The 27,863-nt window shown below is 34.9% G+C and overlaps 1 protein-coding gene across 3 annotated transcripts in view; it reads left to right on the top strand.

The window, feature by feature from the left end:
• The window catches only part of LOC116168114 (b(0,+)-type amino acid transporter 1), a 42,654-nt gene extending 16,799 nt beyond the window's left edge, over positions 1-25,855 (top strand). The window contains exons 1-11 of one of the 3 annotated variants that reach the window (XM_031483784.1): positions 12,358-12,489; positions 17,316-17,540; positions 17,587-17,688; positions 17,734-17,976; positions 18,032-18,157; positions 23,804-23,948; positions 24,005-24,329; positions 24,378-24,527; positions 24,581-24,749; positions 24,795-24,876; positions 25,071-25,854. In XM_031483784.1, coding sequence (XP_031339644.1) covers positions 12,420-12,489; positions 17,316-17,540; positions 17,587-17,688; positions 17,734-17,976; positions 18,032-18,157; positions 23,804-23,948; positions 24,005-24,329; positions 24,378-24,527; positions 24,581-24,749; positions 24,795-24,876; positions 25,071-25,182 — 1,749 coding nt within the window. In that variant the 5' untranslated portion in view covers positions 12,358-12,419 and the 3' untranslated portion in view covers positions 25,183-25,854. Of the gene's footprint in view, positions 1-12,357; positions 12,490-17,315; positions 17,541-17,586; positions 17,689-17,733; positions 17,977-18,031; positions 18,158-23,803; positions 23,949-24,004; positions 24,330-24,377; positions 24,528-24,580; positions 24,750-24,794; positions 24,877-25,070 lie in introns of those variants that run through there. The other 2 variants (XM_031483785.1, XM_031483786.1) reach the window with 2 other exon arrangements.
• The last annotated feature ends 2,008 nt before the right edge of the window (positions 25,856-27,863 follow it).

Here is a 27,863-nt window from a genome sequence, read left to right as displayed (position 1 = left end):
GACATACGATAGAAGTTAAGGATAACATCAAATTTCTTGGAGTTATATTTGACTCTAAGTTATATTGGAAAGGGCAAATTGAGAATTTATCTGTTAAATGTAAAAAAGCACTTAATATTCTTCGCTGTGTTAGCCATTTGTCGTGGGGTGCGGATAGAGAAGTTTTACTAAGATTACATAAAGCCCTGATACTTTCAAAGATTGATTATTCCAGTGTTATTATATCGGGAACCAGAGCAACTAGAATTCAAAAGGTTAATCGTATTCATTGCGAAGGTCTACGGCTATGTACTGGTGCTTTTCGCACTAGCCGCCTAGAAGATGTATGTTGCGAATCGGGAATTCCACCTATGAAAATATTATTTGACATTAACTTGCTTAAATATGGTATAAGAATAAATGCTTTGCGAAGTCATCCTAACTATAACGTACTTTTTAATAATGATACATATCCAATCTATGACAGTCGAAGTACTATAATGCGCCCAACTGGCATACGACTTCTAGAAAGGTCCAGGAATCTAAATTTGCTTGAATTACCAATAGAAACATATCAAAATAAAGTGTCCGAAATTCCACCTTGGGTAATTAGTAAACCGCAAGTAAATTATAAGTGGTTTGACACAAAAAAGGACACTAATAAACAATATCTTAAACAGGAATTTCTATCAGTATTAGATCAATACCGTGATTATATTATAATATACACAGATGGTTCGAAGACGGAAGAGGGAGTGGGAAGTGCATTTAGTGTTACAGACAAGACATATAATTGGTCACTTCCAAAATATACAAGTGTGTATACAGCAGAACTGTATGCGATTATGCAAGCGTTATACTATTCTACCATGTCGACAGAAAAAAGATTTTTGATTTGTTCAGACTCCCTTAGTTCCTTGAAAAGCATAACGAATACATTTAGCAAAGATGCTCTTGTGAGAACGATGTTATCCTGCCTAGATTCTTTACAAAGACGCCGTAAAATTGTCAAATTTTTGTGGTGTCCTAGCCATTGTGGAATAAGAGGTAATGAATTGGCAGATAGCGCAGCTAGAGAAGCAACTCTCTCCAAAGAAATAGACTGGCCAAGGGTGCGTGCAGATGATGTTAAAATGGAGGTATTATCAAGAATTAGACAATTCTGGATGACACAATGGTTCGCAGATGAATCATTTTTCAGTCAAATCAAAGTGGGTGTAAATACGTGGAAAATACCTCGTGAACTATCACGCCGTGAACAAGTTGCTCTCACGAGATTACGACTAGGACATAGTAATATAACATCAAGTCATTTACTTTTAGGAGCCCCTTCTCCGTTGTGCGTGGAATGTAATGAGCCACTAAATGTAACTCATATGTTACTTACATGTGGAATAAATGAAAACTTAAGAATAAAGCATAAGATCTCAAAGAATTTAAAGGAATGTTTAGGAAATGATGAAGATAATATTCGAAAATTGATTGCATTCATTAAGGAAACTAAAATTGTCGTAAAAGTATAAACACTAACGGCTAATAACCATGCAGTTGATGCCGTAGAACTGTAGTAAAAAAAAAAAAAAAAAAAAAAAAAAAAAAAAAAAAAAACATACAGTAATTGACGTGGGTGAGGTCACGCTTCTTTCGATTGTACATTTGACTCCGTGATAAACGCAGAACAAAAATGTCCATACGCATTGCGAGTCTAAGCAAACCGGCTTCAAATTCGCGAAAAATGACGCTCAAAGTTATTATTATATTATGCACAGGAATAAAATGCCAATGTTTCGCTGTGTTAATACTAATTTTGCCCAATTTATTAATTAGTTTTTCTTGGGGGTAAATTCACCGATCAATTATTGTCTTTAAATTCCCTGCCGAATGCCGTTGTATATAAAATTTTATTTGTCGCACATGGCGCTGTCAAATGACGTTGCTTAAAGCTTTTTACCCGCTGTTACTGTTAGCAATTCTTTTTTTATTACAATGAGTATTAATATCAGTTCATTTACTCGCGGTTTGATTTTAAAAGCGCTCCCAGTCGAAAATGTTCCTTCGCGTAAATTTCATCACACGTAAATGAACATCCTTGTTACAAATTAGGTTAAAATTACTGTCCCACTGCAAATTTTTTCCACTATTTGAATCTCACTCACGAGAAAAATCGAAGAGAGAAAACCCGTATTTGCGCCACGTGCTCGGCTTTAAACAGAACGGAACAAAAACATTTAGGTCTCAAGAGATCGTGGCAAACGTGCTCGCCTTCCGCAATACGTTTCTGATTATCTCTTGTTATCGCCAGACATACTTTCATTCACGTTCGCTATAACGCTCGCTTTAAAATTGGAATATCCATGTGCACCTAGTGATGCTCTGTAATGTACCGATAAGGTTTTCCACTTTGCTTTGTGTGTCCCCCAACCAAAATGTGCATCCTCCTCCCCAAATAAATCACTTTCCTAAAAATGTATAAAACAATTCCCAACATTTTTTTAGAACCTATGATAAAAATGAAAAAAAAACTAAATTTTAACGTCTTTCAATATAAAATCGACGTAGCTCAGGAAAAAGTACAGATTTTAGTTGGGGTAGCTTGTATATTACAGTGTATTGTCAACTATTCGAAAGTAAGGAACGACAACATAGATCTACCACTTGGAACTTAAACTGAAGTAGCCAAAATCATGCCCTTTTTTTATTAATTTTGATGCTGTTGACTTTGTGTATGTCGGATCGGCACATTGAAGGGTTTTTATGGACCATTAAAGGCCTTCAAAAACATGTTATGTCATACTTGATTATTATTCAGTTATAATAATCCTAAATCAAGATACATTAAATGACAAATAATGCACTCCACCATGACAACCCCAATTATGCGTAGCAACGGGCGTTATTTTCAACAACTGAATAAAACGAACTGTGTTGATGTCGCATTATCCTACTGTTATTTTGAAGTAAAAAAGAACAATTCTGGGACTGTCCAGAGAACACCGCACCAGCTTGGCCCAGACCCATACATTTTCTTTCCTCTTTGTAGATCAGATACTGCGGATCAGGTGCTTCTGTAAGGAAGGCGACTATCTGTTCGCAAGTAAGGATTTTTGATTTTTTTGGACGATAGCTTTCCTGAACTTGTTTTAAATACCCTTTGTAGATGCACAAATTTTTCGAAACTCTTAATCTTCTTCTTTACCATTAACTCTTTACGTATAGCATTGAAAATTTCGTCCAAAGCGAATTGGGAGAAAATGACTCTGAGTGTAAATCACCTTTCCGTTTAATGACTAATAAAATTACTTAAACATACCGACTCTTGGAAGTAACCCAATATAACGGTTTCGTTTATTGTCTCCACAGAATTACTCACCATCCATTTTGCAAAAATAGCGTACTCTTTTTCATAAGAGGATTTCGATTTTTGTGGCACTATGGCTTCATTCGCTTTTGCGGCTCGCGCAAGAACGTGTGCCGGTAAATGAGACGCTTCGTCTGTCATTTTTCAGACAGTTTTTAGAATGTTTGACTTTGACAAATATAATATCTATCTCCATAGTTACGACCTCGGTTACGACCATGGATAACTTAATTTTGATGATTCTCATTATCTTCTCTTTTAATCATCTGGCACCGCTAATTCTTGGAAAATCATCAAGTATGACATAAAACGTTGAAGGCACCACGGGCGTTATGAACACAACGCCCACGGTCAACGTATAACCCTCGGGCCGAAGGCCCTCGGGTTCTACACTGTTGACCTGGGGCGTTATTTAGTTCATAACGCCCTTGATACCTTAATAACTATAACAGTCTTTACAGATTTATCTTTGACTCTTTAAGAGCCTCTGTGGAGGTTTTCTAAATTATCCAAAAACCCTTGGCAATATATAGGTTCTTAAAAGTTGTCCACAGTCTCGAAGAGCCTTCAAATGCCATCAAGTGAAAGTATATACGAGACTTGTAGTGTTTAAGATCATCTGAGAGCCTTTAAGAGTTTAGCATTTAAAGATTTTATACGGCATTAAAGAGTTTATAATTGTCTCCAATTCTTTGAAACTTTCCTGTACCCTTATACGAGTATAATATTGTTGTGTGAACTACGTCTCGCAGACATTATTTTGACCAAATGTGTCTTATTTAGAGAAACTTATTTAAATTGAACAAGTTAAAAGCGATGGCATTAAAACGAAAATTACGCAATTATAAACAATTCTAAAAGAAAAAATTAACACTGAAATAAAAATTCAAATGAAACCAAAAATATCTTCAAAACCATAAGTTGTAGAGATAGATATGTGGCATCAAACGAACTGAAATTTCATGTAGAATCTAAAAATTGCAATTTAAAGGAACGTAGTTACTAGCTACTTCCAGTATTTCCCGAAGTGCCACCATTTTGAAAATAATTTACATTTTCAAAAACCTACCTATTCACTTTCACGGATACGTTTAACTAAAGGGAAAACACTCGGGTCATAACGTAACAAAATGTCAATTGGCTAAAGCCCTAATTCACAGATTAATTGATTTACTGGGAAAAAGGATTTTTTATGGCGTCGTATGGATCAGTCATGTGAATAATGAAAATTGTTTAAAAAAAGGGTAACCTTCATGTGTTCCAAGTAATGGGATGAATGTTTGGATACAGGTACGAACAAATTTGCGTGCACGATTTCTATTTAGTGTTCGCTATATAAACGTCTCATAAATATTTAAGATTCAAGTGTGAATGTCACTGCCAAAAAATCAATTAAGTAACAATAAAATTAACCGCCGGCGCATTAACCATCAATTGTGTAATTTTTCAACCTTATAGTCTCGTAAACAAGTTAACATTTTTGGCAACGTTTTATTTAGATATAAATTACCGGCGTAAATCAATGAGGAAGCTGCAAAGTGCAAGTTTCGTATCGATCAGTTACCTAAACCTGTGAATAGATTACTATGTAGTTGCAAGCACTAATTCGAATGTAATGCAATTGCTATATCTCAATGGAATAAAGTCAAATACGTAAAACACGCAAGGGGTAGCATTAGGTTTTAGTGTGTATCACATATTACCTAAAATGCGGAATTGGAAAATTCGAGAGAAATTAATTTTCAATTAAAAACGAAAGCATGGTATGCTAACGCTAAACGTCTGCCTCCTTAAGTAGGTATCTAATTAATTGGGCGACAATTATTATTTAACTTTAAACGAATTCAATTACAATACGACATAAATATTAATCTATAAGCGCTTTAATTTCTCTTGTTAACGCAATTGCATAGTTCGGGTCATCAATGACGTTTGACGGCGCTGGCCCAAACTATTTCGCATTCTTTTGCGTGATTGAGAACTATGTGACAGTTGGAACGGAATATTTTGTATTTAGATTTGGAAAGAAGATTCTAAAACACTGTATTTTATCCTATCGGGTTTGTTTTGACTTAGAAAAAGTAAATTCAACATAACTTTATATTCGGTTTCGTGATTTGAAGCTTGTCCAAAGTGATTGATTATGACGACTCACTCACCAATCTTTCAGAAATGTAAACCATTTTATTCATGTTATACCAACGATAAGCGTGTACGAAATTAAGAGCCCTTTTCAATGATGTGTCACTCGACCCAACATTCAATTTGAAAGTATTGAAGGGGTGGCTTCCATGCTTAAGGGATTGACACTAGGGGTAGGAGTAAATTTTTAAATAAGAGATGTCCCTCTTCCAACCAAAATCGACCTCTTTTCGCGTTTTTTCAAAAATTATTTCCTTTCGAATAGTTCTGTCTGTTTCGTTTCCGTTATCCCACCCTGTATTTCATTAAATATTCAGCAAGATATTCAGTTTTTAGTTTTTGCAAGTCATTTCTTAAATTAGGAGTTGTGATATTCTTTTGGAATTGACTGTTCAGTTTTCAAAATATTCCAATTCAATTAACAATTTCGCTATTGGAACATCGAAAGATCGATTATCTCTTTATAATTTAAAAATCTGTAATTTTGATGGAAAATATAGAAAAGGATTCAATAACGTCTTGAAACACACATAATAACTCTGACCGTTTGTCTATTCTCTAGAGTTATTCGATATTTAGATCTTAACGAAAAACAGCAGAAATTTCCAAGCGGACAAATTGGTATATCTTCTTCTGAAAAAAGTATCATCCAACATTCATACCCAATTTTCTATTTATCCTTCCAAGGTTTTTAACAGTATAACTTTGAAATTCCCTTCTAGATAAAAGGATACTTGAACACAATGTGAGAAACATATAAAAGCAGCTTTCCTTTATTTTTTTATGCCATAACTGCACTTTTTTTTCAAAAAGGCTCAATCTTTTCACTCAACCAAATGCATTGAAGTTAAAGTTGAAGATTAAGTTTTTCGAAACGTAAAAACAGTTTATCGCAAAATTCTTTTTTGAATTGAGATACCATTTGCAAAAAGTGAGCACCACGATCATTTCAAAAATTTTAGTTCGTAGACTCTTAGCAAATTCGGTTACATGAGGCCTACGCTAACATGTGGGTGCGTGACATAAACAAACCATTTCAATTGCGTGTTTAATCAGCAATATGTGAAAGTGGCGTAAATTACTTCAACAATTGATTGCGGAGCGGCTAAATTGAAAGTGCGTCGCGTGCTAAAGTTTTTAATAAAAGAATAAAGAAGCCGACGTGTTTACATGGCAATTTAAATTAAATAACACGCACCAAGTTAACCATTGCGATGGGTGGTCAGATTTGGTTCGCCAATGCAATTTATATTCTATTGGTACTTGATTAAACCAGATCGTAAATGTGAGAATTGTTCAAATTTCATTTTAAGACCAAAGCCAAACATGTTTGTAATGCTGGTCAAAAACAAATTTGAATTGACCAAGCATTTTTTAGATAGGAACCATGGATCATGGGAGAATCTTATTTGGCATGTGATGGATTTTACGACAATTTTGACTATTTGATAATTGGTTATTTGGTTACAGCAACAATGTAGAAAAAATCCCTTTTATTCATCAACCCCTGTCGAAACTGAAACATATACTCCACTGGTGTTTTCACTGCGATTGGTAAATGAGGAGAGTTAAATTTTATCTGTGGGGGAGGGCGAGCCCCACCCCCGCCTGAATGCATCACTGGATCGTTCATGATTTACTTAGTATGCTTAAAATTCGCCCACTAGTCCCGGATGAATAGCTCTAAAATAATTTATTTTCAAAAAAAAATTAGTTACCGGGCGAAACAGAGTTTTTCAGGTAGGTGAAATGAATGGAAATTGGGAAAAAATAATTAAAACAGCTGAATTTTTCAGCGGGTGAAATCCCTGGGGTTAAAAGGGGTGGATAGTGGTGTTTTGCAAATTGTGGAAAAACTATTAATTTTAGACAAAAATGTTAAATGTAAAAGTTATAGAGATTAAAAAAATTTTGTATCTGCACTATTTTCACATAACCTCCAATTTTCCGGAAAAACTGTTTTTTTCGTTTTTTACTCTTATTTTTGCAAAAAAATGTCGTAGGGGTTTGAAATTTGGAGGGAACATAGCTTGTTTTATGATAAAAAGAAGATAATTTTTTGGGCCCGTAAAGTTGAACCGTTTCTAAGATCTCACGATTTCTGAAAAAAATTACCTCTTTTTCAAGGGGATGAAAAACCCATTTTTTTTATCGTGCAGAGGTGCGCGGGGTAGCAAAATTTTCGTAACGACTTACATTTTAATAATCAAAAATAACAAAATATTATTCCAATATTGCAAATAAATTAACGTATTGGATCCGCGCTAATAAAAAGTTTTTGAAATCTGTCTTCTCTCACCTCTTTAATGTTGCTAAAATATTTTCTTTTGTTTCCCAGTACCGAACTGCCTTAATTAAAACATCTTTATTTATTATTTCTTTTTTCTGCGCATTTTTACCGCAATAAAAGCTATTCGAAGTCGAATTTTTTTGCTTCCTGAACAATTTGTGTTTGTTCGCTAACTCTTCTTCCTGCCTGTTTTACAGCTGATAGGATTAAGCTGGGCCTGCTGATCCTTAATTTATAGGAATTATGAATAAAATCCTCATAAAGTTTATTCCAGGTTTTACATTTCAAATCATTTGCTTTGGTCGGTAAAACTAACGTTCTTATTGCAGATTTTGCAAGTTTATCAACCGGCCCAACGCAATTGCATCAGCTATAAAACAGGCAGGTTCTTCAGTGAACAAAAAGAAATTGTTTAGGAATCAGGAAGCAAGATAATCCGATTTTATTTCGAATTGCTTTTATTGCGGTAAAAATGCACAAAAAAGAAATAATAAAGATGTTTTAACTAAAACAGTTGAGCATAAGATAACAAAAGAGAATATTTAAGCGAACATTAAAGAGAAGCAAGAAGACAGATTTAGAAAAAATCTTTATTAACATCCAACACGTTGATTTATCATGTCAAAAACCGTGTATATGTTAAAACTGTTTTTCCAGTTTTTGGCGATTTTCTCGAATTTTTGCTACAGGAATAATATTTCTGTATTTTTGTTTATTAAAATATAAGTCTTCCCGAAAATTTTGCTACCCCGCGCACCTCTGTACGATGAAAAAAATAGATTTTTCATCCCCTTGAAAAAGAGGTGGTTTTATTTCAGAAATCGTGAGATCTTGGAAACGGTTCGACTTTACGGGCCCAAAAAATTATCTTCTTTTTTATCAGAAAACAAGTCATGTTTTCTCCAAATTTCAAACCCCTACGACTTTTTTTCGCAAAAATAAGAATAAAAACGGAAACAACAGTTTTTCTGGTTCTTCTAGGAAAATTGGAGGTTATGTGAAAATAGTGTAGATACAAAAGTTGCTCATTTTTTTAATCTCTATACTTTTACATTGAACATTTTCGTCTAAAATTAATAGTTATACCACAAGTTGCAAAACACCACTTTCCACCCCTTTCAACCCCCGTGATTTCACCCGCGGAAAAATTCAGCTGTTTTAATTATTTTTCCCCAATTTCTGTTCATTTCATCTTCCTGAAAAACCCGGTTTCGCCCGGTAACTAATTTTTTTTGTAAAAAAATATTATATAGCCTGGACTACACAGAATTTTCTCCTCCGGGAAAAATTTGCTCCCACCGCAATAGTCTTGGCTTCCTTCGATTTCTAAGACATATTTCATCCCGGTAAAATCGCTTCCAGGAATATTCCGTACCGAAATGTTTGCCGCAAGAGGCATCTCCCTTCTAAATATTCCTACAGTCAATTAGGAACTAAGTTCCAAGTGTGACTTTCATTGAACGCATTTGCCTCCTCAATCCTTGCCACTTTCAATTTTTGGCTTGAGATTCCCTCGGTGGACATAAACGGTTCAGCTTCATAAGCAATCATGATGTAGTAGCACTCCGAGGTTCCACTGACTACATAGTCCTGCAAGTCCCTCGACATCTTGAATTTTGAAGTTGATCCTGGTATCAACAAGCTTGACCTTGATTTCCACATGCATGGTGCTGGCAAAGGTTCCGCAGTTTGTTCTAGTCGGTGCTAGTGCTGGTGTAGGATTTTGATCTCCCCCTCATACTCGCTTTTACTGCTACAGTATTCAAAGATGGGGGTCGACAGCTTTCCCGTGTTGAAGAACGCATCCCTCGACACAACGACTTCAGATTCCTCCAGTATCCATACGCGATAAGCGTCCTTGTCCCCATAGTACCCAACCAGATAACCTCGCAGGCCAGTCGCAGGCTTCTTCTTGTATATAAGTTCGTATGGAGAAATCCCTGGTTCTACAGACTCATGCAGCAGTTATCACAGCCTCCAGTGAGTCCAGAACCTTGGAACATAGTCCTAACGGCTGATACTAACATCCGACTCTCGCTCGGCACCGCCATTTTGTTGTAGAGATGTTCGGTGACGCAAACCTTGCTCTTCTGTGATCTTTTGAACGTTCTCGTTCCCAAATTAAGTACCATGATCAGTCAAAAGCACCTTCGCTACGTGTCCAAGAGCCTTCACTGTTTTTAGTGCGAAAACTGAACGACACTTAGTGAACTCATCCTTGAAAACGACAAAGAAGCAACTTCCTTTTGAGGATTTTTCTGGCCCGGGCGAGTAATGACCTCCTTGCGTTTCCCGAAGCTCACACGTTGCATTTTTTCCATTAATGCAGCATCACGACAATACCATTTTTCTTCGGATCAGAATTTATTATTATTCTGATTAGATAATCTCTCTGCCAAACTTGAAACAGCTCATTTGATCTCTTGGATTGAGTAAACAAAACCTTGTCCTTGCAAATGTAGCATTTCTCACTATTCAGAACCGAATAGTACCCTTTATCCAGATCAGAAGTCATCGAGAACAAATTTTTACCCACTTCCGGAACAAACCATCCTCACAATAACCCTTTTAGCCTTACATTGATAGTCATTTCAATGTTGACAATGCCTTTGTCAAGCGCCTTAATTGATTGGCCAGTTCCAATTTGAAAGTACTTTTCTGAGAAAAGAACACCTCAAAAGTAGAAAGCTAATTAGGGTTCATGATCCTACGCTGCTTTGCGCCGGAATCTGCAATCCAAGCATTGGGGGAATCCACAGATTTGACGATTGACAATCGCACTTCTTGGAATTCTGACAGTTCCGCTTATAATGGCCTAACTCGCCACATTTATAACATTTTGCAACAAAATTCTTTAAGTTGTCGCCACTCCCACCCCCCTGCTTGGGTTTGTTAGGCTTATTGCAAAATAGGTAGCACCCTCAATAGAACTATTTGAGGAGCTTCCATCATTCAGCCGCTGCTAAACAACACATAATCTCACCCTAAGATTATCCAACGTTTGATTCTGTACCCAAGTATTAAAAAATTCATGGTATTCGACAGGCGTTGTGTTCAAAACCCGATTGAGGAACAGTGAATTTTGCAGTTTTACCTCCTCGCCCTGAATTTCTGTCCATATAGCCTCTCGAGTTTAGCAATGTTCAATAAAATCCGAAGGTTCATTTTCTCTTATACTATAAAATTGATTGAAAAGGCGATTGAATGTTAAACAGTTGTAATTAATGATAAAAGAAATGTAATTTAACATGGCAAAAGGCGACAGGACATTTTTCAATATCTGTTATTTATTTACTACCACCACAGATACCTAAATTACTTCGCTATCACTCTAATAGCTAATTAACATTCGAAATCATTAAGGGCTCGTTATTTGATTTTTCGATCAACAGAAGCCCTGTAGGTGTAATATTAGTAGATCCCTAACAAGCCAAGGGGGTGTTCAATTTTTACGCGTCTTTTCTCTCTTTTCGTTCTTGAGGGCGGACGTGCGAATTTTCAAAAAATAGATAGGGTACTCCACTTGATACTGCAATTAGGCCTTTGGCACCTAATTAAATTCGCTCTACGCGCGAGAGCTTTGAAAGTTTTAAATCCCTTATTGAGACGCTCTTTTGCATAAGCTTTCATAAAGCAACATCAAACAAAAACTATGCTAAGTCCACTTATTAACCATAATCATAAAAACTAACGTTTAAATATTAATATCCCGCACTAAAAATTCTTAAACTCATTGCAGCGATTTGAGGACTAATGAACTAGAAAAATTGGATTGAGTTCCGTGCATGCAAAATATGAGATTATATGGTAGTAAACACGCACGAGATATGAATACAAATACCATAATTATTGCTACCGAAAACAACACAATTCTGATTGCGGAAGATGCTTTTGGCTCGTGTGCTGTTTTCCTAATCTTCTTAACAAAGCTTATTGTACGATTGAGCATTTATTGCGATGGCTCGTCGATATATAGCTATTAAGGTACACTCGTTGACAAAATTAATGACCCTCTGATTCACCTACATTAACGTAAATAATTTGTCAGTTGCCTATAGGTACAGTAAAGCTATTTTTGCTCTCACTGGATTATTTCAATCACGGACAAGACGATTGTATCGTTTAACGTTCTACACTACATACAAACGAGATGATACAATTTCCCTCTTCTTGGAGATCCATCTAATCATGAACTTTACTTTGCCTCGCTGAGCTGAACGGACTGAATAAAAATGTAATTGAAATTGGATTGATTTCACAAGGGGATGAAAAGCACAACATGGACAAAAACAGTTGGAAAATGGAGATTAAACCTATAAGCGAAGAAACGTTCAGAATTTGACTTTTCATCTCTTTAGCATTATTAATTTCATGTAATTAGCATAATGGTCAGAGTAACTCCCATTGCATTTGCAGTGCCAAAATACTACCCAAAAAAACAATTATGGTTTACGTTACGCGTCAGAAATTACTTTGTTACATCTATGCAGATTCACGTGCAAATAGTTTTCATGTAGGTATTGCACTTGATCTAAATTTAAGTTAGACTAAAAGAGGAGGGGGCAATGCATTACTGAAAAAGCTTTCGCAGCTGCCCAAGATTAGATTAGTTAACGTTACAGAGTCAGTAATTACTAGTGGTAACGTATAATGTTAGATACGATAAAAGACTTCATCGATAATAGATTTATTCGTACAGTTAAACAAGAAAATAGTCAAGGTAAGGTATAAAAAGCTCTATTCTTACACTTTAATATGGAAATCAGTTTTCAATAAAATCACGCCACTTTCACATCAAATTTTTATATGACCTTTTACATGAAGAATTATTATCCGTGCCAGATTTCAAATTATTCAAAATCTGATTTTTTGGATGACAGTCAGGCCTGCCTCTCCTTCACAGTGAGCATTTTCCCACAATTTATAACACTGCTTTGTTATGCACTAACAGCAAAAGAACAATTGCAAAATAACATATTTCGTTATTTATTATTGCACCTGTTGCTATTGACAACGGTAGTTAAAGGAAAGTCTTCGATAAAATGTGTTTAATGTTTTTGGCTATAGCATAAATGCCTGCACTTTATTACAGCCAAAGTTACTTTATCCCCTGCTAAAATATCGTTATAGCATAGTGTGTTTCACTGTGATATAGAAAAGGGCGATACTTTCCTTTTGACTTATGACCCACGATTTTATCGTCAGCCTATTCACATAATTATGTTCACAGGTATAATGCTATAAATAATTCTAATATAAATTTTACGTTTTCCACGGCTAGCTCAATCAATGACGCTTTGCAATGAATGTCAGTCCAGTCTTTGGTAGCTTGCAAGTCCACATTTTCGTTGAAACGCAGCTTCTCATAGAAAACTGAACTTATCTTTTATTGAACGACATGTATTTATATACAAAAATTATTGGTAGGTCTTATTACGAAATTAATATAAATCATTCACCCCGTACGAGACCAATTTACGCTCCCATAGCGTTAGTTAATTCCAAAGTGCTTTATTCCCTATACAATCGGGTTCCAAATCATGAGTATGCGCAGTTCCGTAAAGATAGCTACTCTTCTTCAATCCTTTAGCACAGAATATTATAGAGTAGGCTACGCTAGCGTACTTTATATGATGTCCCTTTAGTATAAACTATGCCATTGTTTATTCCGGAATTGGTAGTCGCAACTCACAAAAGAAATGACCGCTACACGCTCGGCTACAGTGCAGTTAAAGCCCAATAAACCACCGCCTAGGAAAAAATGCTTGATTCAAAACTATCGTATACAGTGATATGAAGTAGACATAGGGATTTCCTGTGTCTCCATAGTTTTAAATGATAAAAACTGCTGAAGGACGCCAAATTTTATGTAACTAAAATAATTTCTTAAATCAAATCATGATTTTGCTGTCATTATTAATTAACTGGAATATTATTGCTTTGGCTTCCGTATTTTTATTTTCGTTCGTGTGCGATATATTCAACTGAAAAAAAGCTGATATTGTCAATTGGTACAGTGCCGTAATAGTTTAAGAAGCGTAAGAGACTTATTTTCTGTGTTGATCACTTTAAAATTAGTGGTTATTGAAATGCGATCCACATAAGACACCATAAACAACCCTCATTTTTAACGAAGGATGTGAAACTGAATATTTTAATTTTGGAAGAGAATATCCCATAAGAAACTTAAGGGAAATAGCAGCCGAATTTAATATCTCTTCATCATAACCTAAAAGCATACTATTTAAGGTCGTTTTTATTAACATCTAGAATGACAATGCAAAATGCGCACAATTAGACGTCTTTCAGAAGCATTTTGGTCATTTAAAGTAGACAGGAAATCCCTATGTCTACTTCTAAATGAATAGCACGGTATAATCCGCTATTTATTTTCGTTCTGTACCGAATTCCATTGTTTTCGAAGCCTGATGCATAGTAGGATCGCAAAATTAATCTTTGAAAAATATATCCGGAAAGCATTTCAGCGATTGAGGAATACAGTGCGTTCAAGATAAGAGTTGAGTTTTTTTCTAAAATCATATTTCCTAATTATCTGGTAAAAGTATTGAAGAGGAGGACTAATGGCTATATCAACGATCACGCTCTCTTTGTCCTTTTAAGGGTGGTCGTTTAAAAGTGTTAAAAGTGGATCAAAAAATTCCAAATAGGAGCTTCTAAAATTCCAACGAACATGAGTAAAATAAAAAGGGGGGGGGGGGCTGCAGTCTCAAAAACCTGCCTGCGGTCATATCTGTTTGTTTATTTAAGAACAGAGCTCAAAAATTATAATTCTTTGCGTGTGTGCTTTTCACTAAAAGGTTCAATTTCTGACTGGGAAGAAGCCCTCATGACATGGGCCTCCGCTTAGTTGGAATTACCTCCTGTCTATGGTATACAGGCGAAGTGGGACGAAGTTAAAATAGGACCAATCATTACTAGTCTATCCTTACGCGATCCCAAGGATAAAGCCCGTTTCACTTTAACTTGCCCTGAGTCAAATTACCTTCCGAACAGAAGCTTTGGCACCATCTTAGATAATAATACCTTTCGAATATACACTGTGTCCAAATGACGATGTCTATCATGGGGTCAAATTAGGAAAAAGATTATCATGCTTTAAAAAAAATCCGATTACTTCCGAAAATATCACAGAAAAACGGAAATTTGCCGATTTGGTTTTTAATTTTTTTGTTATATGAACAAATAGAAAAAAAATAGCAAAGTGTTTCTCTCATTGCCACTTTTTGAATTTATGCCTATGAATGAATTTTAACCAACTTATCTACTTTTCTGTGATGTTTTTTATGTGAAATGTTAACTTTTCAATTTAATAAAAATTAAAAATTATTATAAAACGGACTCGAGCACCACCAAGGGACACGGCCTTGCCTCTGGTCAAGCAAAAGCTGTAATACGGTGCCGTCGACTTAATGTAAAAACAAAAACAAACGGAATGAGTGCAAAATAAATTTACGGAAAGTATCAAATATTAATACGGTATTTACAAATTTATTTATTAAATTATTAAATTTATTTACAAAGCAACATTGTTTCATCGACGTCAGCTGCTGGATCCGCCGCGGAATCCGCAGAAAAAAAAGGTGCTAAAGTATAGTAATCTACTAGATCGTTTTATTTTCTACCCTTTCGGTATAGAAACACATGGCGCTTGGGGTCCATCTGCAAAAAAAATTACTACAGAAATTAGTAAAAAAATTTTTGAAAAAACAAGAATTTTTAAAACAAAGATTAAGTTTAGCTGTTCAGCAGGGAAATGCGGCTTGTATTTTAGGCACTTTACCCCAACAGACAGCATTTACTGAAATTTTTTATATTTTAAGTATACGCTAAATTTTTTTTTTTTCTAACAATTTTATTTGTAATATTTTAATATTGTAACCTTGTCTTAAATATTTACCAATAGTAATAGTATATTTTCATGCATTGTATTAGAAAATTACTTACAAATGGAACTAGTAAAACATCAAAAGCAAAAGATCTTACGTTTCTGTTAAAACACCACGGACAAAAGGTTCCCTCTAAACAACGGCTTTACCTTTAATAAAATTTGGTCATACACCCTGGAGGGAACGCCGGTTTTCCCAACCAGCCCAGTGTATTCGGATAAGAACGTACAAAAATTAAAACCTCTTTAAGTAATTGTGCGGCCTGCTGAAGGCCTAAAAACCTGAAATTGATCTTAAAATTAAAATTAATTAAGAGCTTCTTTTGAGACCACTTACGACTGAATCGAATGTTATTCTGCAAAGTTAAATCAGCTACTGTTAATTGTACTCACTTAAATGTGTGCAATTTTTAAATTCGTACTTCTAATTAACCCCTATTGTCTTTTGAAATTTCTCAGGTCGGCAAAAGGTCTTTTATCAAGCTACAGTTTTAATGCTCGTTTTAAATTAACTTACAAAAACAAAATCATCTAATAATTACTTAACTGGGCTGAAATTCTAAAATATTAATTTGCCTCGCCTTCTAAATGACCAGAGCTTTCGGACGCACCAAATATAATTGAAATGTCTTTACGGGAACGGTGGGAAAATGCGAATTAATTACAGTTTTTGTGATTTAGGAACCTCCTATTTCCACCAAATTTTTGCATTCACTTTATCTCATTTATCCGAATTTCAGTAAAAAAACAGGGTTAAAAAATGACAATTTAGGCATTAAGGAGGACTATCTTCAAAGGCTACCCCAATGATCGTATTTGCTTGCTTCTTTAAGAGTAGTATTTTCCAAATTTTCAAAAATTTGATTTGGAAGAATTAAATTAGATTGGCGGAGAGGGTGGAATCTAAGTAACTTCCGATGCCAATTGAAATAGCGTATTAATGTGATACAGTCCGAGTATTAAGGAGAAAAGGAGAACCACCGCTTTACCATTTTTAGAAGGCTCATCTATAAAACACCAAAAATTATATGTTTCACTTCTTGGATACCAAGCTGAGTTTTTATTTTTTCCTAAAAAATTAATGAATAAATAACGATGTTTTAAGGGGAACAACCTAGTAGACGGAAGATCAATTTTCTATATAGTTGCACAGAGCATAATAAATTGTGCGGATGATTGAACTGTAGTATGAATTCAAAGTACGAGTAACAATACACAGCAACTCTGAACTTCTCTCAAAATTATAAATTAATGTCCGGCTCCAATTAGACGTAATTGTACGGAAATCAAATCGTTGCCAATTCAAATACCCGAAACTTGTCATGCGGCATTTCAGAAAATTGATCGCTGTTACGTTTAATTGTGCATAAAGACCGGTGAACTTGTCGGTTGAATGGAGCAAAGGTTTCCAATTAGACATTAATTACTGGAGTCACGCATCGAGGTACCCATTCTTTCCCAAAGAAAGAATACAATGCGCTGCAATATTTTTGAGGAGGAATGAGGTTAATTAGTTAGCGTCTAACAATTAATGCGGATATCAATTGTCTCTAATGAATTTGATTGTGCTCGTACGAAAGTTCAATTGCACCAAACGTGAACACGTGTATCCATTCTAAAACGATCGTCTCTTCCCGCAGGAAACAATAATGGGTTTCCGAAGGAAGGTTTACAGTTTCGTGGCAGGAGTACCAATTGCAACGGAGATGGTTTTATCGACGGCGAAGGGGGTGGCGTTGAAGAGTCAGCCACAGCAGGGCCAGACAAGCTGGAGGGATCCGGCTCAACTGAGAATGACACTCTTCACCTCAAGAGACGGGTGGGACTCATCAGTGGGGTGGCTTTAATTGTCGGAACCATGATAGGTAAACTAAACGCTTGTAAGAGAATCTACTTGAAATTGTGCGATAGGGTCCGGAATCTTCGTGTCCCCGTCGGGGCTACTCGAAAGAACCGGATCAGTTGGTATGAGTTTCGTCATATGGATGGCTTGTGGATTTTTATCCTTACTAGGTAAGTTTTCCTTAGGGTCAATAATGGTTAACGTATGTTCTTCAGGTGCCCTGGCATATGCTGAATTGGGTACCATGAACACATCATCTGGTGCCGAGTACGCCTATTTCATGGACGCATTTGGAGCACCTCCCGCCTTTTTGTTCTCATGGGCAAGCACTTTAGTGTTAAAACCGTCACAAATGGCAATTATTTGTCTTAGCTTTGGAAAGTATGCTGTTGAAGCATTCGTCAACGAATGTGAGCCCCCAGATATAGTTGTGAAAATGGTGGCTCTTTTGGCATTAGGTAAGCCTATTGCGTTTATATTTGATGCTGTTTATCTCTATGTACCTTTTTTTAGTGGTGATACTATACATAAACTGCTACAGTGTTAACTTGGCAACGAGCGTTCAAAATATATTCACGGCAGCCAAATTGGTGGCAGTACTTCTGGTTATAGTTGGTGGAATATATAAAATGTGCGAAGGTAGGTAAACTTATCGTCGTTATTTAGATCTTGCCAAATTTAGTTTGGGGATTTTCTATCGCATCAAAATATCTCTTGATTTCACAAATTTCATTGCATTTTACCTATATTATCAGAGTGTTAGAATTGAGTTGAGTAGGCTTCCGGCACATCCTCGCTCTATCCCCCTATCTAAAAGGGACTTCACATGATATTTATTCAAGCAAAAACATATTGTTTGTTATACGCTAGGTTTTACGCGTTTTATTTGTCATGTATTTAGAGTAACATCCAAGGTATCGTCTTCAATTAATTGTAGGTATCCTGTATCCTTCCTACACCCACGTGGTTCGCTGTATCTAATTACTAAATGCTCAAGCCCAGTACGGCTCATCTATGGAGTCGTTTGAATAGGTACATCATGAAATCTCTGTACTTGTTCATGTTGAGTTCCTTACAAATGTACGGAACACTGTTGACTGTATTCAAAACCAATTTCGTAACAGATCTAACAGTAAACTAACTGAATTATAAATAAATCTACCTATCTAACCTTGGCGGTAGTTCAATCAAAATTCTTTCATAATAAATAAGTTTATAATTATTAATTAAACCTCGCTCGTCACAGGTACGCAAAATGAACGGATCGATTACTAGGTTAAATGGGAAATCTGTGACAAAGGACTTAGAAAGCTAATATGAAATTATTCAACGAGATGCGGTTCAGCCCAATCGGTATGATTGGTAATTACTCATTAGAGGAAAACATCCCGAGAAATTAAATTCATACCTTAATTTAATATTTAGGACGCTATGGAAGTCCAGTTTGTGATTTTTAATAGCAAATTTTATTTTATTGTACGGGAGCTGGTGAAAACTTGAGTTCCCCATCATCGTGACCAGGCTGAAAATTTTTACAGTAATTCACAACTTCAGGCAAAACTAATTTTGGATGAATAACCCCGAGGGGTTGGTCAAGACTTACTTTAGGGAACAAAGATTTCCTTCATTGCCTAAAAATTGCCCAAATTCCACAACATGTCTAGCGTTACCTTACATTTCCCTACTTTCCTATAGAAACCTTTTGTTTCCTTAAAATTTCCTCTAGATTTCCCCAGAATTTCCTATTATTTCCTCAAAATATTTTTTTTTCTTTCTTTTTTTATTGCCTTTATTTTATAGTGGGCGGAGTGTTAGCTAATTAGCTATTCTCCCCACTCAACCCACTATACAATCACAAACAGCCATACCATTTCCTACATATTTCCCAGCTATTTCCTCGAAATTTCCTACATGAAGGATAAGAATTTCCCACGTGATCAATTTGCCTCAATTTTTACGAATTTTTAATTATCTTCGTTTTTGCGCATTTTTCCAAATTTTGGGAATTGCTCTAGATTTTCTGATTGTATTTTTGGTGTTTGTGTTCATTGAGTCTAATAGTTTTCTTTATTTTATATTTTTTAAATTGTTCTTAATTTTATTTTTTTCTACAGATACCAAATTTCTTCGGCAGGTAAATAAGATTTGAAAATAGAAAGAAACTTTTAACCATTACCTCTACTCTAACCTCATTTTCTCAATTTTTATGAACTTTTAATTATGTATCTTCCTTTCTGCGTAGTTTTCCAAATTTTGCGAATTGACCTAGATTTTCTAATTTTGTGTTCGAATTTTTCTGAAGTTCAAGGAATTTTTCTGTTCACTAAGATTTATAATTAATTTTGTTCATTTTTCAAAATTTTTTTACATTTTATTTTTTTGTCAGATATCGAATTTCTTCCTCGGGAAAAGAAAATTTGTAAATAGAAAAGATTTTTTCGTGAGATCAAAATTTTTAAAAATTGCCAACACCCCAATCTAATTTTTTCAGTTTGTATGAATTTTCATCGTCTTTGTTTTTGCGCATATTTCCGAATTTTTGCGAATTACACTAGAATTTCTAATTGTATGTTGTAATGGCGCTTGTGACTGAGTTGTATAGTTTTTTTTTATTTTTTTGTACGGTACCTAATTTCTTCAGCAGGGAAATAAAATTTGAAAATAGAAAGCAATTTTTCATGAAATACGAAATTTTCAAAAATTAGCTTTTCTCAATTTTTATGATTTTTAATTATCTTCGCTTTTGGGTATTTTCCGAATTTTTCGAATTGTTCTAGATTTATTATTCTTGAAGGTTTGTTTTTACTGAGTTTTACAGTTTATTTTGATTTTTATATCCTTCCAATTTTCATTAATTTTTTTTATAGATACCGATTTTCTCCCGCAGGGAAATAAAATTTGAAAATAGAAAGAATTTTTTGTAAAATATCAAAATTTGTAAAAATGACTAGCACCTCTACTCTAACTTGATTTGTCTCTATTTTTATGCATTTTGAATTACCTTCGTTTTTCCGTATCTTTCCGAATGTTGCAAATTGTTCCAGATTTTCTGATTTTATGTTATCTTCTTTGAATGTTTGTGTTAACTGAGTTTTATAGTTAATTTTAATTTTGTTGTATTTTCAATTGTTCTTAAGTTTATTTTTTTCAATTTTTATGAGTACATATTTAATTATCTTTGTTTTTGTGTACTTTGTGTGAGTTTTATATTTCATTCCGATTTTTTTTTCCAATTTTTTAAAATTTTATTTTGGGTACAGGTACCGAATTTCTTCTGTAGAGAAATAAAATTTGAATTTTTTGTGAAATATCGAATTGTTTAAAAATTACTAACAAAGACTTCCTTCATTGCCTAAAAATTGCTACCATTTCTCGTAATTTCCCCAACATTTAAATTTCCCCGAATTAACGTGAACGGCATAACGTTATTTCCCCTATTTCTTTAAAATTTCCTCTAGATTTCCTCAGAATTTCCTCTTATTTCCTTAAAATATCTTAATATTTCCATAAAACCTTCTCATTCCTTTGAAATTTTCTCCATTTCCCCAAAATTTCCCTCCCTTATCCATCCTAGATACATTTTTATGTACCTACTGCCAGTTCATTATTTATTTATGTTCAAAGAACTCTTTTTGACATTTTAGTTTTGTTCCGATTATAATAAATTTGATACCTATTGTAACGTAAATTTAATTATGTGGTTTTATTTATTTACAATTAACTACCCTCAAATTTATAACAGCGTTAAAATGGATTAATTTATATCAGTTATTATTATTTATCACTTACAATTTATAACATAACACAAGCGCATCGAAGTTGGAACTGAACTGAAATACTGAATGAAACTGAAATGTGCAAGTGTGTCAAAATAAAAAAAAAAGCCAGTTTTTGACGTTTTTCCCGTTAGCCTATTACATCAAATTGAACCAAATTTGGTACATATGCTCTATAGCCACTTTAACGAGCAAGTCACCAGGTCATTTTGATAGAAATGCAGTTTAGCTTATAAGCTTTGAGACAATGTTGCCAGAGTTCAATTTATATCGCTTTGTTCCATTTTTATACTCGAAATTGTCCACAGAATGATTTTTAAAAAACGCAAACGCGAGTTTTTTACTAAATGAATCATTTTTTTTTATAGAAATCCGACCAAATTAGCAAGATCAGCCGTTTATAAAATGTAACGGTTCATATAAGCTATAAGGCGTTGTCAGATTTGAATTGTAAGTCAAAAGGTGGCCTTTTTATGCTGATTTCCACAAAGGCAAAACCATGGAAGTATGACATTTTGGGTTGCTCCCAAAGACACTGTAAGACACGACGTAATTCGCGTTATATACGAATTGGTGGCTCTATCTCTGTTTCTGGAAGTTGTACAAGTCTCAATTTATTAGAAATTGTCTTCTAGTGATCGCTCTGCGATAATATTCACTCTTGTTGAATTTTAAAGGAAAAGTGGTGTTAGCGTAACATACTTTTCGAATCTATGTTTCTGGTAGTCAGATTGTAACGGGGTTGTTACAGTTAGAAGCGTTGGTTTGGATTCGATTCTTATCAATTAGTACAAAACAAAATCTGTTCATGCAAATAAATTTCTTATAGGTCGATTTCTTCAGGAATATCAGAATTACTTCGTACAAAATGAATATGCAAATTCCCGAAAATAACCGGCCACTACTTTATATAAATAAAAAAATTTAAAAAACTTACAGTAATTGACGTCAATGAGCTTCCTTTCAGGTTACAATTGGTCGTATCTCTCATTGAAAATAATGCTGCTTCCTTTAGAAATATGGACAGAGATTCTGTATGGCACAGTTGACTCCATGACTGCAAAACAAAAATGTCCCTGCGTATTGCGAATCCGAGCGAACCGGCTTCAAATTCGAGAAAGTAATACTCTAGATCGTGAATAAGCACTGGAATAAAATGCCACTGCTCCGCTGTGTTAAAGTTGCCCGTTTTTTTAATGGGGCTTAGTTAGTAGTTTTACCTACACAAAGATGTTCCTTAGTGAAATTTTTTCACTTGTACACGGTCTTGCCCGAATTAAGCTGCTAGAAAAGTTTTCCCCTGTCCCATAATTCTAATTTTACTGGACGTATATTTGTACATTTGAAAAATTGGAGGTAACTCGCAATTCGTCGCGGACCCGAAGAGGCCACGGCACTTAATATGTTTTTGCCAGAAGTAAAACTGCTATACTTTACTACTATTCGGTAAGATTTCACTCGATAAAATGCCCGTTCTAGTTCTTGAAATCGCACACGAATCTGTTCACAAAATCGAGGATATTTTATACGTGATCGTTCCAAAATTGTTACTCGTAACTTCACTACGAATTCAATTTCCGCGTACTTAGCGTAGTAAGTGACCGCTTACGAAAATTAGCTTAAAAATATCTCAATTATGCAAAAATAACATTCTCACGCCCAAATAGTACGTGTTAACTATTCGGCCATCTCACCTCGCCTGCCGAAAAGCGCCCTTACAATCCGATCCCTCTTTACTTATCTGGCACCACACACTTTAACAGAAAATGCACACGTTATCGCCAGACATACTTTCGTTTTCGTTCGCTATGAAGCGGTACTAGTGTAAATTTCCCTACGTTGAACAAAATACAAATTAGAAAAAAACACCTTTTTTAATTCCAAAGCGACCACTTTTTGAGGCAACTTTTATTTTCATTGCTCGCCCTGTTATGCTCGCTGTCAATATGATTTATAACATTCAGGGATAAAATGCGCGATTATAGTATCAAAAAACGCCAACAGACTGCCAAACCATTGTTTCTTGCGCACTGCTAAAAATAAAAAGGATCGTCAATAATAGTTGAGGATCGTAATTTGCTTCTCATAAGAAAAATGTCTAGTTTATCCCTTTCGAAAGTGACACGTAAAGTTGGGATTCGCTAGACTACGATTTGGCTACATACTTTATTTAAAAGTGCAAAGCTTGGATTTCATTTCCATTCAAAAGGACTTCGGGCGTTAGGGTTGGAAGAACAAAGATTCTTGAAATCGCAATTCCTATGACATGAATTTGAGCTTGTTATTTACAAATCATTTTGCAAAAGCTTCGGGGCTTTGTAATGAATCTCTACAATGGGCTTTGCACAACTCCGATATCAAACAATGTGGTAGGTCGACAACAAGTAAATAGTAAGAGTTAATTCTGAGGTTTGCGTAAATAAACGCATTCTGTAAAGAGGAAATTCACTACTAGCAAAAATCTAACCTAAGATGCTTTCTTAATATCTAAACTAACGTGCTCTTTCAGGAAACATCCAACACCTCCAATACCCATTCCAAAACACAAAGTTTTCGATTGGAAACATCGCTACCGCCTTTTACACCGGATTGTGGGCTTACGACGGTTGGAATAACCTGAACTACGTGACCGAAGAAATTAAAAATCCATCCAAGTATGTTGCACAACACTCTGTACGTTTCAAACTGTGTTAATACCTGATAATTGCAGAAATTTACCACGAAGCATAATTATAGGCATACCGCTAGTAACAGTATGCTATGCCTTAATAAATATTTCCTACTTAACGGTAATGTCGCCGTTGGAAATGACTAACTCTGAAGCAGTGGCTGTGACTTTTGGCAATCGTCTTTTGGGTGTAATGGCTTGGCTCATGCCCCTTTCGGTTACAATCTCCACGTTTGGCTCGGCAAATGGAACATTATTCGCCGCTGGACGGTTATGTTTCGCTGCCAGTCGCGAGGGACACATGCTGGATATCCTGTCGTACGTGCACGTTCGCCGATACACTCCGGCACCAGGACTCATTTTCCACGTATGTATTACAAAAGCTGAGAAATGTGTATTAAATGGGTTTTCACAGTCATTGATCGCGGGGGCGATGGTTTTGTACGGTACAATAGACTCCCTCATCGATTTCTTCAGCTTCACCGCGTGGATATTCTACGGAGGATCCATGGTCGCCCTTATGGTAATGCGGTACACCAAACCCAACTATCCACGACCTTATAAGGTATTAATACACGCAATTTTAAAGTACTTTTAACACCATTTCCACGGATATAGGTGCCGATCATCATTCCACTGCTAGTCTTCGTGGTCTCCATCTACCTGATTATCGGGCCTATCATCGACCAGCCTACCATCGAGTACCTATACGCCGCGATGTTCATACTGGGCGGAATGGTTTTCTACGTACCGTTTGTGCACTACAAAGTGCGCATTCCATTAATGGGTAAGATTTTATTGCCCCTCGCTCGCCTTAAAAAGCTGCTTCCAGGCATCAGTAATCACTTCATTCATGAGGTGAATGGGCAAACATTCTTCCGAAAATACTCATTTTGGATAGAAGATGGATTTAGGTAAGACGATGGGAATTCTTAGAATTCCCATTGTGCCACTTTCATCTCTAATATTAACTTCCCAATAGGTCCACATTTCTAATCTTTCTTTGATAAGTGCCTCTCACGTTACATTTGCTCACGGTTATTGCGTAAGAAAAATGGGTTGTTTCCATATTTCCGACACGTACTTCTATGTTTCTTTTTTGTTGCAGATGGGCTGACCGTCTTCTTGCAAATGTTACTGGAAGTGGCTCCCACCCAACACATGATCGAGTAATTAGTGTCTTTAGTATAATGATACGTAGATTAAATATACTTTTATGACATTTAAACACACAGTACTGTATCTACTACACGAAAAGCATTGTAGTTTCTGCTGTATGTTAGACAAACTGTTGCCAAATCTTTTTAGAAAAAAAACATGGTAGATTTCATTGTTTATCCAAATGATTTTAATTACACCAAGGGTCATTGCATGTACCTATGATCGGTGATTACGAAATACTGTGTCGTCAGTTGGACAGGGAACTTGATCATTCCTTGCTTAATGCGCTGATAGAAAACAAATAATTTTATATGAATTTTGTAACTTTATATTAATAAGCCAAAAAAACATACACTCAACCCGTTTTTTTTATTAAAATATTATTTTTGTATCGTATCCCTAGTTCTGTTCACATTTTAGTGTTTTATAACGTTACTTCAATCAGTATTATTTACACAAGGTTGTGAATGGAATTTAATACTTACCTACAACTTGGTACCTGTTTATTGTTAAAAACGTAAATTATATAGGTACATATCGTTGTTTAATAATATAAGCAGGTTTAGATTCAAAAAATGTATAATGTCTATATTATAGATATATACGCAATGGCAACATTTGTTGTTAAATAATACCATTAAGTATATTTTTAATTTGTTATAAATTTATGATGGCTTATTTTTTATAAAATACTTAAAAAAATGTCTATATTAGGTATCACTGTGGACTTAAAGATGCAATTTAAATAATATGCTGAGTTTAATTTTTTTCACCATTCCCCTAAGACACTCCATCTTTAATTGGTAGGTATGTATAACATAAAAATGCTAATACAAAATTGTGTAACGCGACACCTACAAGGGAGTCGAAACAAGGCTCGCTCAAGAACATGTTCAAACAAGATACGAAGAATCGCACACGATTTTCAGTAGCGGAAATTTTCCGTAAACCAAACGTTACTCCGGCTCATATTCAATAAAAATCGATTGGCGATGGTTTGATATCGCTGTCTCTTTTCGTTATCGAGTTAGATGAGGGACAGATGGACCGACGGATAAAACCATCAGATTGAATTTTTTTTGAAAAATTCCCCTAAAAAATAACGAGGAAATTCGGAAAATATTCCTATGAATTTTTCTCCATTTTGTGAAATAAGGGGTTTGGTCTCCGTATGCGCAGTTTATTTTTTTGTGTACGTTTAATTTATTTTTCAAATTTCAGAAAAAAAACTGCTCATAAACAAGAAAGTTGGGTCTGCGCATGCGCAATCTATTTTTTCAAAAAATGCACTAATAAATAATGACCCAAACCTTTAACCGTGGTTTCTAACGGAGATAATTTTATCTTTTGCTATCAATAAATCAATAAAATGTTGGGGTTGTTTGATCCAAAATGATCGCTAAAGTAGAGTTTGAGTTACAAGTTTTGACTAATTAAAAATCAAAATGCAACAACGTTTAAAATTATGAAAAGCAAAAAAAAGATTTTTTTGCTATAACTGCCTTTAAGAGACATAGAAGAAATGGTGCAAGCCTTGACACCATAACGAACCAAATGGCACAAAAGCAGCTCTTAAGATAAATATCTGAATGCGACACAACCGTACCAACAGACAGACGGACGGAGGGATCCAGGGACGGACGCACAAAGTGGCTACAATAGCACATTGTTTATTGTTGTAGAAACGCGCTAAGAACATGACTCTGCGTACGCGCAATCCATTTTCTGACATACGTTTTCAATTTTCTGTAGCCGTTTTTGTATGGAATTAAATGAAAAATAATAATCCTGATCTCGGACTCTCTGTTGAAATAATAATAAATAATAAATAATAAATAATAAATAATAAATAATAAATAATAAATAATAAATAATAAATAATAAATAATAAATAATAAATAATAAATAATAAATAATAAATAATAAATAATAAATAATAAATATGTACTAGTAATAAATTCATCTAAAATTTATTTAATTTCCCACCTTGCACGCATATAATGCTCTTGTCCTATAAAAATTCCATTTTTTTCGATTTTAATAAAAATGAGATACAGATCAACATATTTTCAATCTAGATAAATATAACGTGGTTTGAAATTTTTTTATCTAGATAAAGATAACAATTTTTTCATCTTTATTTTTGAGTGGGCACTATACATTTACAAATATCCATGCCGGAACTCCGATTCGAACCAGAGACCCTTAGCACCACAGTCCAGCTTTAACTGAACTGCGCCACACGGGCCGGCTGTTAAAATTTCGTAAAAATCCAGCCACAAATAAGAAATGTTCTACTTCAATTTCATTTTTAAGAAGAATCCCAACCTAAAATTTCAGAAGAATTGATTCTCAAATAATAAATGTGGGTCTGGGCATGTGCAATAATTGTTTACGCATCTTTAATCTGCGTAGGTATGTACAATTTTCGCATTTTTACTATCACTTTTTTAGTAATAAACAAAGAAAAAATTCCTTTCTTAATGGAAGCCTCGACACCTAACAAACCAAAGTGACCACAATAAGCGCATTTTTTTCTCAGTTTTCAATGACTTTTGAGATGGGTACCTAACTCATGCTAGGAAGCTAAAAATTAGAGTTTTAAAGCTAAGGGTTCAAAATGAAACAGAAAAAAGGGTAGTTTTAAAGATAGGGTTACAACATGTACGAGTTCCTTCCAAATAGAGTTTTTAGCGCGTTTTTGAAAAAAAAATAGCGCTTATTATAAGGCATTATTATT

This window comes from Photinus pyralis, unplaced genomic scaffold, assembly GCF_008802855.1.
Source record: "Photinus pyralis isolate 1611_PpyrPB1 unplaced genomic scaffold, Ppyr1.3 Ppyr1.4_LG4, whole genome shotgun sequence".
Classification (NCBI taxonomy): Eukaryota; Metazoa; Arthropoda; class Insecta; order Coleoptera; family Lampyridae; genus Photinus; species Photinus pyralis.
This window is presented reverse-complemented; position numbering and strand designations above follow the sequence as displayed.